Source organism: Aythya fuligula, chromosome 17, assembly GCF_009819795.1.
Source record: "Aythya fuligula isolate bAytFul2 chromosome 17, bAytFul2.pri, whole genome shotgun sequence".
Taxonomy (NCBI): Eukaryota; Metazoa; Chordata; class Aves; order Anseriformes; family Anatidae; genus Aythya; species Aythya fuligula.
The window spans coordinates 5,665,998-5,681,678 of NC_045575.1; the positions used below are offsets into that span (position 1 = coordinate 5,665,998).

At 57.3% G+C, this 15,681-nt stretch overlaps 1 protein-coding gene across 3 annotated transcripts in view; it reads left to right on the top strand.

Moving 5' to 3' along the window:
- LOC116495986 (kinase suppressor of Ras 2) overlaps nucleotides 1–15,681 on the top strand; it is a 55,411-nt gene that overhangs the window by 14,700 nt on the left and 25,030 nt on the right. For 2 of the 3 annotated variants that reach the window (XM_032198773.1, XM_032198774.1), the window contains exons 5-8: nucleotides 5,335–5,516; nucleotides 12,335–12,404; nucleotides 13,129–13,212; nucleotides 14,845–14,912. In XM_032198773.1, coding sequence (XP_032054664.1) covers nucleotides 5,335–5,516; nucleotides 12,335–12,404; nucleotides 13,129–13,212; nucleotides 14,845–14,912 — 404 coding nt within the window. Of the gene's footprint in view, nucleotides 1–5,334; nucleotides 5,517–12,334; nucleotides 12,405–13,128; nucleotides 13,213–14,844; nucleotides 14,913–15,078; nucleotides 15,178–15,681 lie in introns of all 3 variants that reach the window. The other variant, XM_032198775.1, reaches the window with a different exon arrangement.

A 15,681-nucleotide genomic window follows, 5' to 3' on the forward strand; every position in this document is an offset into this window, starting at 1 on the left:
CGCCACTTCGGGAGCGAGGAGCGTGATGCTGAATTTAGATAAGAATTAGCGCCTGGGGGGTGGAGGGGAGGCAGCAGAGCTCCTGCTGCAGGCACCGTGATGTGATACGCAGCCTCCTGGCCTCGTGGAGGACACAGAGAGCCGGAGGCTGTGGGTGGTGAGCAGGAGATGTGCCGACCATCAGCTGTGAGGCTCCTGGGGGCCACGCTCGAGCTCCTCTGTGCTCTCCGTCTCCAAAATGTGGCTCCGTGGGGAGGGCATGAAGTCCCCTAGCCTCTACCCCGTGTAGCTCACACGTACCCGAGTGCTCTGGTGGCTTCCTTGGAAGTTAGGAGATGGGACTGAGGTGGGAAGGAGAGCAGGCTTCCCAAAATGCCATCAGCTCTGCTCTGACTCCTCCTTTTGAACCAGAGCTCCCCAAACTCTCTGCGCCCCGAGTGTTCTCCAGCTCACCACACCCCGAGGCAGCCTGCAAGAGGCCCGCAGAGGAAAACTGCCCCTAGCTTCATCTGAGATGAAAGGTTTGCAGTGCTGTAATTAGCGTAATGAGCCTCTACCTAGGGCTGCCCAGATTTTTGCCCTTCCTCTGCTTCTTTTTTTGGGAATCGCTCCCCAAAATGGGTCCCTCTTGTCTGGCGGGGGTGAAGCCACCCAGCGCCGGCCGTGTGCCTGAGTCCATCAGCTGATGGCCTGTGGTCCTCGTGTGATGCTCTGAGAAACCTAAAGGTGGAAATGAAGGAACCAGAAGAGCTTAACGAGCAGCAGGAGCTCCTCGAGGAGCTTGGCAATTAGCTCCCCGTGCCGCTCCCCCAGCACCTGCACTGCCGAGCGCCAGTCCCAGGGGGGGCGCGTTGGGCTCCAGCTCCCTTCAAAGAATTTCCTGGCTTTATGCTGCACGAAAAAGTTCTGCTTTGTGCTCCAAAAAGAGAATAATAGATCAGTAAGACTCGAACCTCAAAATCCAGCCGTCCTGGGGAAGTGGGGACGGGCACTCGGATAAATATTTAACCGGCAGGGCTTTGATATGAGGAACCGGCTTTTCCTCTGGCCAGAGGAGGAGAACTTTGTTGCCTCTTACAGTAATGAGGAGGATAAATGTAACATCTGGTAGACAGTCATTTTTTGGTGATATTGAGCTACTATTGCGTAGTGCTAGCTAGGTTCTGGGTGTGTGATGGAGAAATCCTTCTGCTCAGCCAGCCCAGACAGTTCCAAATAACCCCACCGCCTGTCCTGCTGTGGTTGCTCCTCATCCCTGCATTTTCAGGGGGCTTGCTTTTTGCCAGCAAGGCTCAGGGACAGAGCAGAAGGAGCACTTCTTGCAATTTTTAATGCAGGAGAAATAAAAAGGGTCTCTCCTTTTTATTTATTTGTTTATTTATTTGCTGTTGCCCATCCACGCTGCTGCCTGGGTTGGAGGCGGCCACATGCCCAGGCAGTGCCTGCCGAGCTCCCCGCTCTGATTTAATACAGAATATCGTGCAATTAAGCCAGTCAAAAGGCCATAAATCTTCCAGGCTGAATCCTGACCGAGGCCGTGCGCTTCAGCCCAGACGGCAGCGAGCTTTAATCCTTTGCAGAGAGCTCACCGAAATGCCGATGATTTTCTTTCCCCCCCCCTATTTCCCTTCCTTTAAAAGCATCGCTCCTGTTGAAATTGGAGTGTGCTGGAGAGGAGCAAAGCGGTGAATAAAACACAGCCTGGCGCAGCCAGCTGCAGGGGCAAATCACCTGTTTCTGCTAAATCGCCTCTTTTAATCTTTGTATTAAAATAATAACGGCGGCACGCTGACGGAGCAGGTATTTATCCACTCTATTTATCCAGCGCATTTACCCAGCTATTCTCTCTCTCTTTCATTTTGGAGGAGGGGCAGAGAGGAGCTGGGGGTGTTGCTCGTGAGAAGGGGGGGACCTGTCCTCGTCCCTGTCCCTTTTCAGGGTGCCGTGGGAGCTTTCCCAGCACCTGCTGCTCCGTGCCACCGTGCGCCCTCGCTCCGCGCATCCTTGCCCCATCCCTTTGTCGGGGCCCTATAGATCCCATCCCCGAGCACCTGTCAAACCCTGCAGAAAGCCGTGACGGGCCTTTTGTCCCGCGTGTCTGCTCCCGTTTGTCACCGCCTGCCGAAACCCTCTATTTTCTCCCCGCAGCCGGTGACGAGCGGTTGACGGATGGCGCGCGGCGGGCGGGGACGCGCCATTCAGTGGGGACTGACACCTGGAGGGATGCGCACCAAGCGCCGCCTGCCTCCTTTCTTCCTTTTGGAAAACGAGAGCGTGTTTAGCAAATTCTTGCAGGGAATGATGTCCCCGACGGTCGGCGTTCGCCTCCCTGCGAGGGTGAAGCCGAGGGTTTGGGGACAAACTGGGGCGGTGATGGGGAGGGGACAGGTAATGGAGCTCCTGAATTGGCAGAAGAAATAGTTCTGGTGTTCAGATTTGGGGCTCTCCTTCTGGTTTTGGGGTGGCTTGGGGAGGAAGCTGTTGTCCCCGTGGTGGTGGCTGTCCCTGGGTGATGCCATGGTGTCATCGCAGGGTTTCTCCCCAGATTTTGGGGACTTTGAGCCGAGAGGGGAGCACTTGGTGCTCCTGTTTGTATCCTACAAAGCCTTTAAGCCACCCTCCCAAACCCAAATGGGGATACTGAAAGCTCCCTGAGCCCCTTCTCTGTGCCTTTCCAACCTCCCTGAGTGCGGCTGGAGTCTCATTTCGGAGGCTGTCCAGCTGTGACCGGAGGACAAGTGTCCTCGTGGTGTGACGGCCGCGGGCCGGGCGCTATCAGTGCCATCTAAATAGCCTCCGCCGCGCTTCCCGTCACGCCGTGTTTGCTCCTCCAGCAGCACGGCCCTATAATCACCGGGCTCTCATCCCAGGAGCCGTACACCTCGCCTTGCACCAGCATCGGGGTCTGTGCCCCGGCAGTGAGGGTGCCTCCTTTTGGCGCGAGCGGCCCCAAAAGGGACCTGGGGGCCACGTCCCCACGAGGGTGGAGGTGGCTTCAGGGCTCTCTTACCCCTCCCGTGGGGTTGGTTTGGGGTCAGCCACCCTCACCCCGTGCCTGGTATCAGGATGAGTGGGATCTCAGCATCTCCCCCAGCAGGGAAGGGTGTTTGGGGTAAACAAGCCACAGCCGGAAAGGAGCCGCTCCGTATCCTCGGCACGGCGCTGCTGACCCGCAAAGGTCGGTCTGGCTGTGTCTGTCTGTCTGTCTGCGGCTGTCAAGCTGTCAGCTCCCTGGCTCGGCCAGCCCTGAGGGGCCAGGAGGAGGTGGTGGGGAAGCAGAGGAACCATGCTGCTTCTCGGGGTGCCAGGGGCTTGTGCCGCCCTCCTCGCCGCTTTCCCAGGAGGATGGGGTGGCCGTGCACCGTGCTGCCTCCTGCTCCATCCTACAAACCCGTCCCCCAGAACCCAGGGGCACTGTGGGGGTCCCTAATGGGCAGGATCGTGCTGTCCCCAGTTGTGGGGTGCTTGAGGGGGTCACAGCAGCACCTGCAGGGGAAACTTGTCCCTGTGAACGTCCCTGTGAGGATGCTCCTGCTGCAGCACCCCGATCCTCTCCTTGACTTTGCTCCCTGACCCCCTTCTTTGGGATGGGGAAGGGGACAGAGGCTGTGGCCCATCTGGTGGGGCAGGACCCTTGTGGGTCTCCGTGCGGGGTCAGGGATTTTGCGTGTTTTTATTATTCTTTCTTCTGAAGAAGCAGGGAGAGAGGAAAAAAATCTCTCTCTGTCCAAAATCACTCATCCTTCCTAATAATGAGAGCTGTCACCAGCCCTGCTTGGCGAGGAAATGATGCTCTCGGTAAATATTTGGTCTGGAACTGATTTATGGGTGGAAAAAAATGAGATTAGTGGCTAATCACCGTGCTGCAGGAAGCTCTTTGGGCCGAGCGCAGGGGGGCTCGGGGGGAGCCGCACCGGGGGTGCTTGGACCTCTGGGTCCCCGTGGGGAGGTTGGGTGGGATCAGGTGCAGGGGTCGGACCGGCTCTGACCTTGGTGCTTTGTGGATTTGCTTTAAGGGATGGGGTTTTAGGGTCAGGATCGGTGCAGGGCATGGCCAGCACTGACCGCTGGTGCATCGCATCACCGCAGCAGTTGTGCGCGCGGTGCACCCGAAGAAGTCATTAGAGAGACCCTAAAAGCAGCAGCAGCTTTTCCTGTGCAAGGAAACAATTAGCTTATTAGAGGGCGGGTTAATTCTCAGATGCTAACGCGGGCTGGCGAGCACAGCGTGGTCATTTCCTACCAATTGGCAGGGCCAGATGCCCTGGTGCTGCGCAGGGGGATGCGCGGCCGGGGGGGCGGCTTCGGTCAGCGCTGCTGGAGCAAGGGCAGAGCAGGGCCTGGGGCGCGTGGAGGAGCGTGCAGGTGCTCGCAGGGCAGCAGATGATGGGCACAAAGAGGAAAGTTTCTGGAGAGAGCGGTGTTCTGGGTTATGCTCTCCTGTCCTCTGCTGCAGCAGAGCTTGCAGCATTGCGCAGCGTGGCGTGGGATGGCACGGCATGGGACAACATTTAGTGATATAGCACGGCACAGCATGGCATGGCACAACATTTAGTGATATAGCACGGCACAGCGTGGCGTGGCACAGCATTTCTTGGCATGGCACAGCATTTCTTGGCATTGCACGGTGCCTGGTTTAGCTCCGGGGCCAGCTGCTGTGGGTTTCCCTCCCGGGCTGCGGCTGGATGCGCCCAGCTGTTGCTGTTGCAGAGGTGCCACGGTTCGTTCTGCTCCCACATTGGTTTTAGTCTAATTAAAATGATAACGATGTGGCCAGGAATCAAAGGCAGCAGACTGAATAAGAGGATGAAATTCAGCTGCACGTCGATGCTAACTGTGCCATCGGTACCGGCACTGTGATGAGCACAGGAGGGCCCTTGCCCACAGTTGGACCGTGATAACCAAGGGCAGTTGCTCAGAAAGGGTCTTTCTGCCCCAAATCCTCCACCGGCGCTGAGCTGTCTTTCCCAGAAGTAGCTTTGGGCACAGCAGCTGGTGCTGCTCTCCACATTTTGTTATTGCAATGTGACTGGGATGGGAGCTGCTGGGCCAGCAAGGTTTCAGGGACATTTTGGGACCAGCTGACCCTTCCCAGCCAGGCTTTGTGGGTGGCAGAGCTCTCCAGTGCAGCGTGTTCCTTAACACTTTATGAAAATCACCTTTGTTTTTTGGATGTCAGGGAGGGATTAAGACTTCTAGGGCTGTGGGTATAATTATCACTAAATTTACAGGGCGGTGCATTGCCTCACTGCGTGAGCATCGCTCCCTGGGGAGCATCGTGCGAGCAACCCCCCCAGTCCCTTGCCCCTCACTCTCCTCTCCTTTCTCTCCCAGGGTGAAGAAGAAGAACAAGCCCTTGAACCTCAAGATCCACAACAGCGTGGGCAGCTGTGAGAACATCCCCTCGCAGCGCTCCCCGCTGCTCTCCGAGCGCTCCCTGCGGTCCTTCTTCGTGGGGTACCCGCCCTTCCTCCCCTCCACGCCTCCCGTCCACACCGAAGCCACCTTCTCAGCAAGTAAGTCCCGGCACGGCACGGCCGGCAGGCACACGGGTGTGCCGTGCAGAACCTGCAGACTGGAGGACGTCAGTCTGGGTAGGTGCAAAAGCACCGTGAGGGATGCGGAGATGTGCAAACGGATTTATGGTACGGCAGCGGGTGCGGGAGCTCGGCTGCTTGGAGGTGGGAAATCCGTGAGCTTTCCCCGTGCTGGATGGGTCAGTGATGCTGCCTTGCACTGCTGGTGGGTGTTTCTCAAGGGATCCTTTGTGGTTGCAGCCATGGTTCTGCCTTTTGTGCAAGGTGCTGAGCCTGCTGCAAGCCCCACGGTGCTGGGCCGCAGCAGCCAGCTCAGATCCTGCCTATGGGGCTGCTCATCCTTGTTCCTGGAGGTGCTTTTTTGGGGTTCGGTCTGAGGAGCTGAGCCAGCGCATTGCTGGCCAGGAGGGGCAGCCCGATGCTCACATCCCTGTGCATTGTGTAGGGCCTGAAGCTTTTAGGATCCAGGTGTGATGCTCAGCCCCAAAGCTCCTGTGGGTTCGCTCCTTGCCCCATGCTGCTATCATGGGGCTGCTGCTTCATCCAGTGCCCTGCCAGCAAAGACCTCATCATTTCACAGAGTCACCAAACTATTTGGGTTGGAAAGGGCCTGGAAGATCACCTAGTTCCACTTCTTCCTTTCTTTTTTCACCCCCAGCTGCCGTTTGGCAGCACGGAAGAGTCTCCGAGCTGCGCCTGGCATCCTGCACCTCCTGCTTCTCGGGCTCTGGGGACAATGGGACCTGGCAGCAGCTCCGAGGGCAGGCTCTGCTATTTCCAGAGAGACGCCCGGCTACCTGACTCGTGCTGGCATGGCCAGCAGATTGGCCTGGGGCGAGGATATTTTTGCATCGCTTTCCCCCCCCCCCCGCAGCACCGGCTGATTTCGACTTGCAGCCCGGCCCGACGGGGAGTAGCGGACCAGAAACCAAGAAATAAAGCCCGTTCTCAGCAGACTGCTGATGTGTCTGCTTGCGTTAGGCTTCCTCATGCATCAGCGTGGGATTACGTCCCGTGGCATGATGACCTGATGTAATGTGGCAGAGCAGGAACGCGAGACAATGAGAAGTGATGGACTAGCAAACGGCTAGCGCTGCCGGAGAGGTGTCCTCTCGCATTTCCCTCCCCTCAGCCCTCCGACTTCCTTGGCTGCCATGAATGTTTGTTTCTGGAGCTGGAAGTGAGCCGTGGAGAGAGGATGATCTGTGTTGAGAGGTTTTAGCATCAGCTGCAGAGCGAGCTCCTCGCAGGAGCAGCGTCCGTGCGCTCATCAGCCCTCGGTCCTGGGCGCCGAGCAGGCTGCGGGGAAACGCGATGAAAGGAAAAAGAAGCAGGAGCATCCTGCACGGGCCAGCGGGTGCTGGGCACGGTGCTGGCTCTGCAGAGGGATGATAATTTTCTGGGGCTTAATGGAGCTTGAAGCCAGGGCTCGTTACGGTGCGGCGAGAAGATGAGTTACGGCGAGCGGCGCAGAAGCCCGTTTATTTCTGGGGAGGAGTGAATGTCTCTGCAGCTCGCCCCATGCCGAGGTGCAGGAGCTTCCTTTCCCTCATGCTCGTGCACCTCGTGGTCCCCAGGAAGAGCCCAGTCCCCATCCCTGCCCTTGAGCCAAGCTCCATGGCCAAGCTCTTCCCAATATTCCCTTCCCTTGGAGCACGGTTGGCAGAAACACCTCTTCCCTGCCCAGTTTGGTGTGGGTCGATGCAGATTTACTTGTCCAAGCACTGGAACAATCAGTGTTGGTCTTGTTGGGTTGAGGGGCTGGAGAGCAGCCCTGTGAGATCCCCCTCTCTCAGGCTGAAGGTGAAGATCTCCCCATCATTTCTTCCCACCGCCCAGCTCCTCTCGCTGCTCGTGGCAGGAGCGTGCCCCGGTCTGAATCATCCCCTTTCCCAATTGGATGCGGGGTTTGAAGCTTTTTTATTTTTAATCAGTAGATTTGCCCTGATTGGGATGGGTTTGCACAGCTGGGGCGTGAGGGAGAGGGCTGGCACCGAGCTGCAGAGGAGCCTTTCCTCCAGCACATCCCCACGGAGGGGCAAAGGACCCCCGGGAATTTTGCTTTGAATCGATTTTCACCGGGAGGGGAAGCAGCAGGGAGGAAGGAATCGCTTTTGGGGTGGTCTGGAACTGGAGCTCGGCCCTGGAGGAGCCCAGACACGTGGCTGAGGGGTAAAAGATGCTCTGTCTGGCTGCACCCAGGGCTGTCGCTGGGTGTCCCTACAAATAAGCGGCAGCCAGGTTTGTCTCGCTATGGGGAGATGGGATTTAGGAGTCACCGCCCTGTGGCTTTGCTGGGAGCACCCAAAAATCAGGATGGATCTCCTTTTGGTTGTAAAGACTGGTGGCTGCAGATCCTCTGTTAGCTGGGTGTCCTGACCTGGAAAAAGCCACCTGCAGGTGCAGTTATTCTTCATATTTCCAGCGCCTTTAGGGCACCGATGTGGTGCTGAAGGCAGGGGAAGGGAGTGGTAGGGAACTGCTGGGAGCGTGGCCCCTTGCTGGAGATGCTGTGGGAGCTAAATGGGGACCAGGCACCCTCCCACACCTGGGTTTGGTGGCCAGGGGGACGCTGAGGACCTGGGGACGTGGCTCTTGGTGTGCAGGGATCATCCTCACTGCTGCCCTTCCTCATCTGCTGAAGAAAAGGAGCACCCAGGACAACCAGTGCAACCCAGTACAACCCAACACGACCCAACGCCCTGCATGTCCCAGGAGGGAAAACCCCAGCAAGCCCAGGCTGCCTGTGATGCCTCCACGTGCAGGCACCTTGCTGAATGCACGGCGCACAGCAGAGGCTCTTCCCTAGCCTGGGAGCACAGAGCATCCCCTGGCACGTGAAGCTTTGAGCAGCAGCCCCTCAAAGTCTTCCTCTTGAAGCATTTCCCACCCTCTCAATATCCTCCGTAGGCTCTGAATGGGGAGAAAAATCCCAAGGGAGGCATTTGAGCCAGCGAAGTGACTGAAGGCGACGTTCCGGCTGTATAAATAGGATTGTCACGCCGCAAAGAGGAACTGCCGTTATGATGAAGTGACTTCTGTTTTCCTAGCAGAGACGCTCTGGAAATAGCTCTGCCTTGTTCTCCTCGGCTGCTTTTGATGAGCCGAGGTTTTGTCTTGGCCCGCGGGATCGTGGAGCATCCTTCCAGCTGCAGCGGGGACGTCCCCGCGCCGTGGCACGGCGCAGCGTGCTCCCCTGGGGACGTGGGTTCCTGCCGCCTGCTCCCAGGTGTGGCCAGGGTGACACGTTTGCACCCTGTGTGCACTAGTGGAGGAGGGGGGCTGAACCCCTTCTGAGCCTGAATTCTGCACAGAGCTCATGGTGTGTGGGGAAAGCTGCCAGGGATGCTGCTCTGAGCGTCGCTGCACCTTCCTTTGCTGTTTGGGGAGGTCTCGCATCCTCTTTTGGCCTCAAAATCAACCGGCACGAGGTGTGAAGGTGCCTTGCAGAGGGGATTTGCACCCTCAGGTGCCCCCAGACCCTTTGCCATGGAGCAGTTTGCTGGGGAGCTTGGCTCAGCTCTGCGCGGGCAGCGACCTCTGCCAGCATCCCCCATCAAAGTGGGGAGAAACGTCCCGTTTTTGGCACACGGTGCCCTGGGGAAGAAGGAACTCCCTTATCCCTCCCACCTCTATCTCACCCCCAACAAAGCCACCTTCCTTGTCCTCTTCCACCCATCTTATCCCTCCCGTTCCTGTTATGAAAACAGCCCCGTGTTGTTTGCTGTACCAGGAAGGAGGCTTTGTTTATCGTGCTGCTGCCGTGATGGACAGCAAATCCACCCAAATTCTCCAGGCACCCAGAGGGGTGGCAGGAGATGGGTAAGGCTGACAGCGAGCCAAAACACTCCCACCCGTGGCTGAGCTCAGCGCACCCCATCCCTGCACCGTGCTCCTGGCGCGTTTGGGAAGGGCACCTGCCCCCAGGGAGGGGGGAAACCCCAAATAAAGGACCTGGGGGAGCTGCAGCCACCCTTTTCCATGCAAAACAACCCTCAGGCATCCTCCTCCCACAGCAAGCGGGGGCCAGGAGGGCGTCACGGCCCCGTCACCCGCATCCCGGCCCCGTCACCTGTGCCGCTCACGGGTGCCACTCAGGGACCCGTCACCGCCGCCTGTCACTGCCACGAGGTGACAGGGGCTCCTTGCTCCTGTCCCCGCTGTCACTGCTGCACCGGACGCGGCTGTCACCGTCCCCCCCCCCACCCTCGATGTCTCTCGGCACATTTGATCCCCGTCAAACGTGGGTTTTTGACTGGGGATAAAGCGCCCCGTGCCGAGCGAGGAGCCGCTTGTGAGCGCGATGCAGTGGTGGTGGTGAAAGCGCAGAGGTTTTGGGGTGGTTTTGGGGTGGGACAGCGCTGGTACCCCCCAGCTGGGGGGGTGGTGATGTTCCATGATGAGGGGTTTGCATCCTGGGGGCAACGGGTCCAGCGGGTGATGGGGGATGTGGGGATGGGGGGGGGTCCCTGCTGTGTCCTCCTCTGAAATTGGCCCCATGCACCTGGGAGGGAAGGGGGATAAAACAGCACCTTAAAAAAGTCCTCACACACCAGTGCAAGGGGAATTACGGTTAAAATGTTCTGATTTTCAGGCCATGAGTGAGGCTGCAGGTGGTGCAGCAATGAATGATGGCAGGGCAGGGGAGGTGAGGAGACACCGATGGTCACAGGGTGGTTTGGGTTTGGTGACGAGGCTCCGTGCTGCCAAAATGCAGGGGCAGGGGGTCACGGCGAGGTCCCTGCCGGGCTCTTTGACTCCTTGCAACCAGCTTTTCCCTGCCTCTTCCCTGCCCTCTCTTCTCACCAGGCAAACAAAATCTCCCTGGTGCAGCTGGGGTGCAGTGTGGATGCTTGGAGATGCCCACTGCAACAGGGGTGTGAGCAGTGCCAAACCGGCAGGGATCTACCCCAAAAGTGGCTCATCCCCTTTGTGGCAGTGTGATGTGCTGCTCCCATCCCATGGCCACGAGGCTTTGTCTTGCAATTACCCCTCATCCTGGTGATTTTGGGGTTTTGATGGGGTTATTTGTGCCGTGCTGGGAGGATGCCGCTGCCTGCATGGAAGCATCCCCAGGACCTTCCCTTTGGGGTTAAGCCTCGATTAATATGGGAAAAAAAGAAAAAAAATGTTCCCCTAGATGCACAACTCAACTCATAGGTTAAAGGGGGGAATTGCCAATTAACTTGAAAAGCCCCCCAAATCCTTGGGGTGGTAACGGGGTGCTCCCCCTGCCCTCCCGCGCGCTGCTCGGCGTGTCCCGACCCTGCAAACAGCAGCCCTATTGTTGGAGGCCTCTGCTTTGCGTGTCTCATCCCCCGTAATGGAAATAATTAACTGTGAATCACGTCGGTCTCATTTTTGTTCGGAGGTTAAAATCCCCGATACACTTTAATAAATTTTGCAGCGAGCGCATTTAGAAAGTAATTAAAAGCCTCGGCCAGCTTTCTGCCTCGCCCCTCTCCCCCTCCCCGGGATGGCAGGATTTAATTGAGGCCAGCTGAAAGTTAGTGGAAATAAATTGTGGATGCTGAAGCGGAGGTTGTAATTTAATTCGGGGAGAGGAGCTGTTCTTGCCTGTTTGGTTCATCGAGGACCAGTTGGTGGAGGGGGGTGGTGGTGGATTTTATTTGTTTAATGTGATTTACGGATGAGAAAATGGCATTTAGGGGAGAATAGGGCTTGGTGCTGCAGGGCTGGGCGCAGAGCGGGCCGGCTGCTTCCCGCATCGACCCTGGGCTTTGAGGGAGGGCCCCAAAATCTATCCGTCCCCTGCAGGTTGTGGGTGTAGGGGCAGCAGGAGGGATGCTGCTGCAGGCGCTGGGGTTGGGAGTGCTGATGCAGGAGAAGCACAAGTGCCACCGGTATAAAACAGGGGCAGCAATTACCTTAATTGGCTTTGTAGTCCTCAAACATCTTAATTGCTGACTGTGCTTTAGGGCCTGTCGAGGCTGGAGAAGCCGTGCTGGGGATGCTGCTGGTGCTGGGCTGGTTTGGGGGATGCTCGGGCTCCAGCCGCAGCGGCGATGGGCGCAGGCATGGAAATGTAACCTTCAGCCGGAGCGCAATTATTAAAATGGGATATTAAAGCAAACAGCGGCTCTCCCCGCTCGGAGGGGGGATATTGGAAGTGTGTTTAGCCAGGGATTTGCCGGCACGCCGAGCAAACAGCCGACGCTGCAGCTGGGGCCGGCTCGCTTCGTTCGGGCCCCCCGGTGAGCCCCTCGTTGATCGCCCAGCCTCCGAATCCCCAGATCTCATTTCCCTCACCCAGCCAAGGTCCCGTTGCCCTTTCTCCTTCCTTTTCCCCCAGCAGAAGCGTACGGAGGCTGCTTTCTCCTTTTAATCAGCAGCTTGAATAAGAGTTAAATTGGCTTGCAAGCGGCTGACGCTTAGCTTTTTGTTCAGCCAGAAATGCAACCCCAAGACGTGATGTCTTATTAATAAACGGTGCCGCTGCCGTTTATGCTTCGTTTTCCCTTTTCTTGTTTGGAAACCGCTAAGTGGCTCCAGCAGCTTTCACACACCCACGTGTGCACAGGGGGGTGCAGCGGCTCCCACCCCCCTCCTGCCCCAAAATGGGTGCTGGGGGCGGCTGGAGGCAACCCGATGCCCCCCAGACCCAAAGCTCGATGCGTCTTCCTTTGGAAAAAGACAAACTATCGGCGTGTCTCCAAGGGAAAAGTTTGGCAAAACCTCATTTTTGGGTGCGTCCTCTGCTCCTCCCCCCATGAAAATGCCACCTCTGGCTTTCGCCTGTGTTAACCCCGATGGTTTCCTTGTCTCGTCCCCTGCAGATACGCTGTCAGTGCCTCGCTGGTCCCCACAGATCCCCCGCCGAGACCTGGGAAACTCCATAAAGCACAGGTACGCTGACCCTGGCGTGGGATGGGAACGAGCAATGGGGACGCTGGAGCCATCCTTGGCCTCTCCTCGTGCCCCTTGGGGACACGCAGCAGCCTCAACATAGCGCGTGGGATACGCTGAGCATCTCCTTTTCCTCCTCTTGTCCAGGACGGGGGCTCTGTGTTGGATTCCCAGTTTCCCACGCTTGGCTGCACTGTCCTAGCAGCCCATTTAAATTCCATTTCAGCTCCGATTTGGGTTAGATAAGGCTCCAGCCGCTATCAATAAAAGCCGTGTATTACCCGCGACCCCGCCAACCTTCAGCAAATTTCCTATCTCTGGTTTATTGCCCTTCTGTACCTGTGGCAGGAAGGCGAAACACGGGAAATTGCCTCGGGGCTGCTCTTCAGTGCGGGCTGGGAAGCCGAGCCCTGGGGCAAGGGGGAATTTTGGAGCCCTGGACTCAACATTGGGTGGGTAAAACTGGAGAGCTGCAAGGAGTCCTCCTCAGTGGCTTGCTCGGACTTCCTTGGGAGCAGGCTGCACAAACCAGAGGGAGATTTAGAGGGGTGTTTTGGCATCCTTAGGGCGATGCCTCCCCATCTGTAGCAGCGCTGAGTGCAGCACAGGAGGGATAAATCATGGCTCAGCAGACACCCGGAGGTGCTGGTGCTGGAGGAGGGTGCTGGGACGGGGCAGTGAGGCTGCGCCTGGCCCCAGCCACCCTCTGCCTTTCTCCCCGCAGGTTTTCCACCAAGTACTGGATGTCTCAGACCTGCACCGTCTGCGGGAAAGGAATGTTGTTTGGCTTGAAGTGCAAAAACTGCAAGTACGGAGCTCCGCGTGCGGCTCCCGGGGGATCGCGAGGGCTTCGGTGGCACAGCCAGGCAGGGGCTCAGGGAAGGTGCAAGCAGCCAGCACCCCACAACCTTGTAGGAAGCCTTAATGAGACATGAGGTTGGGTGAAAAAAGCCCCGAAATGGGGCTGAGGCATGGTCAGGTTTGCATGCAGGGAGTAGAGCAGGGTCCCTGGGGAGGATGCTGCCTGGCAGGGCGCCGTGCGGAGCTGTGCACCTGCAGGCAGCACGGGGGCTTCGCGCCCAGCTTTGGCCCAAATCCTTCCTTTTCTTCCCCAGCAAAAGTCGCAGGGGCTTCTCTTTCCTGGCAGGCACGTGGCGGCAAGCAGCCAGCCCACCCACGAGCACAATTAAGATGCTTTGCAAAGGAGAGGGACGGCGGCGGAGGGTCCATTTCCATTTTTTGGGCAAGGCTGGGAAAAGACAGCGAGGAGGATGCTAATGCCACTTAAAATCCAGGGTCGCCCGTCTCCTGCGCGGTATCGTGCAGGCATCAGCACTTAGTGAAACTGCTTCTGGAGGCGCAATTGCCTCTGCTAGGGATCAGTGCTGGGAATTTGCTGATTGTCTGCTGGTAACTGAGTTAGCCGGGGCTATCAAGCGATAACGATCGCTGGGGCCGTTGATTAAATGCTGATGAGTTAGCAAAGTGGGATTTAAACCCGGGCGAGGAATGCAGAGCTATTGTGCAGTTCTGGGTGGTGGTGGAGGTTTTCTGGAAGCGATAATACTAAAAAACCTTTTTTTTTTTTTTTTTAAGTGGTGATTCTTCAGCTTATTTTTCGCTTGAGCGTTGAAGGCCACCTCCTGCACGCATCACCCCTTCCCTTGGGAGCTCTTCCCCCTTTTCCCCGTGTGTGCAAGGGCTGAAAAATGGCCAGGATCTGTCCTACTCCTGCTTCCTGCGTTTGCTCAGAGAAGAGCAAATGAATCCCAAGCATTTTAAAAAGTTGGGGTGAACACAAAATGTTTGTGTTTGCTGACTTTGCCGGAGCTGCTTGGCCCCGTGCTATGTTCCCTTACCCAAAAGAGGGGGAGGGAATAAGCAGGTAAACCAAACAAACAGAGCAAAAAAGCCCCCAAGCCTCAACGACTGAATTAATCTCTACCTTTCCCTCTAGGAATGGCTTTGTAATAAAAGCCAACATGCAAGACTCCTTAATTTTCATTACCCAGCTCATTGACTTGTAGCTGCTGCCGTTTTTTCCTCCTTTGCCCTTGGTTTTTGAGTTCTTTCCTGTGTTTTATTTTTTTTTTTCCCTTTTCCCCTGGCTCTCCCCATCCACAGGCTCTGGACTCTTTCGCATCCCTAATTAGTAACATTTTGGGGCAGGAGCCTGTTGATGCCTACGTGCCTGTCCGTGGGGTGCAGCCCTCCATGGGCTCCATCCCCCCCGAATATTGCAGAATATTCACCAAAAGTCCCACAAACGCTGCTGATATTTTGGTTAAAAGTCAGAAATGATGATTTGGGGCTGCAGGAGTGGGGAAGGAGGCTTTCCCCAGGGGACCATCATGTGGCCACGAGCCCCGGGTGCAGGGCGATGCGCCGGGGCCGCATCCATCCCCGTTCCTTACGGGTTTCTCCGTGTCCCCCCCTTTAGGCTCAAGTGCCACAACAAATGCACCAAAGAGGCCCCTCCGTGCCACCTGCTGATCATCCACCGCGGAGGTAAGGGCCTTTCTTCCGCTTCTGCCTCCCGGGATGCTGCCTCCAGGTAAAACTTTCAGAAGCCCCCGGGCGACTTTCGGGAGCCCAAGCCCTCGCCCCCCTGAGGCTCCCGAAACCGCTTTGGGCGCTCTGTGAAAATTTTACCGACCGTCTTTTCCGCTTGTAGGGAGACGAGCCGTGCGGGGCGAGGCAGATTTGCATTGCAAACCGCTTCCACCCACCCTCCCCCTGCCACCTTTTCTTTTCAGATTCCCCACCGCACGGGGTAAGTGCCAAAAAGGTTTTAGCCTTTCGCTAACTCAGGGCGCACGCGTGGCACCCGGACCCACCGCGGCTCTCGGTGCATGCGGGTCCTGGCCGTGCCCCTCCGGATGCTCTCCTGGTGTTTCCGGAGCTGCCTGCCCTGAGAATCCATTGGAAATCCAGAGAAATTTGGAAATTTGGGCACTTTTGCAAGCCTGGAAAGGGAGATTTTGCGGCTGGAAGACGGGCGCCGCTTCCCACCTCTTTTCTTCCAGTTTTTGGCCGAGTGCTCCGACGGCGGAGGACGAAGGGCTGAGATCACTTAGGGGAAATGCTTTCAAAGCCAATTCCAGCTCTGAGTTTAATTTTGAGCTAATAAGGCTGCCCGTGAGCGCTAAACACCACCCGATCACCAAAAGCCTGCTCAGCAGTTCCGTCCCAGGGAAACGCATTGCGCTGGTGGCACCAGGGCTCGGCGGTGGGCGACTCCCAGAAATTGGGGTCACGGCTGCGGGCTGAGAAATTG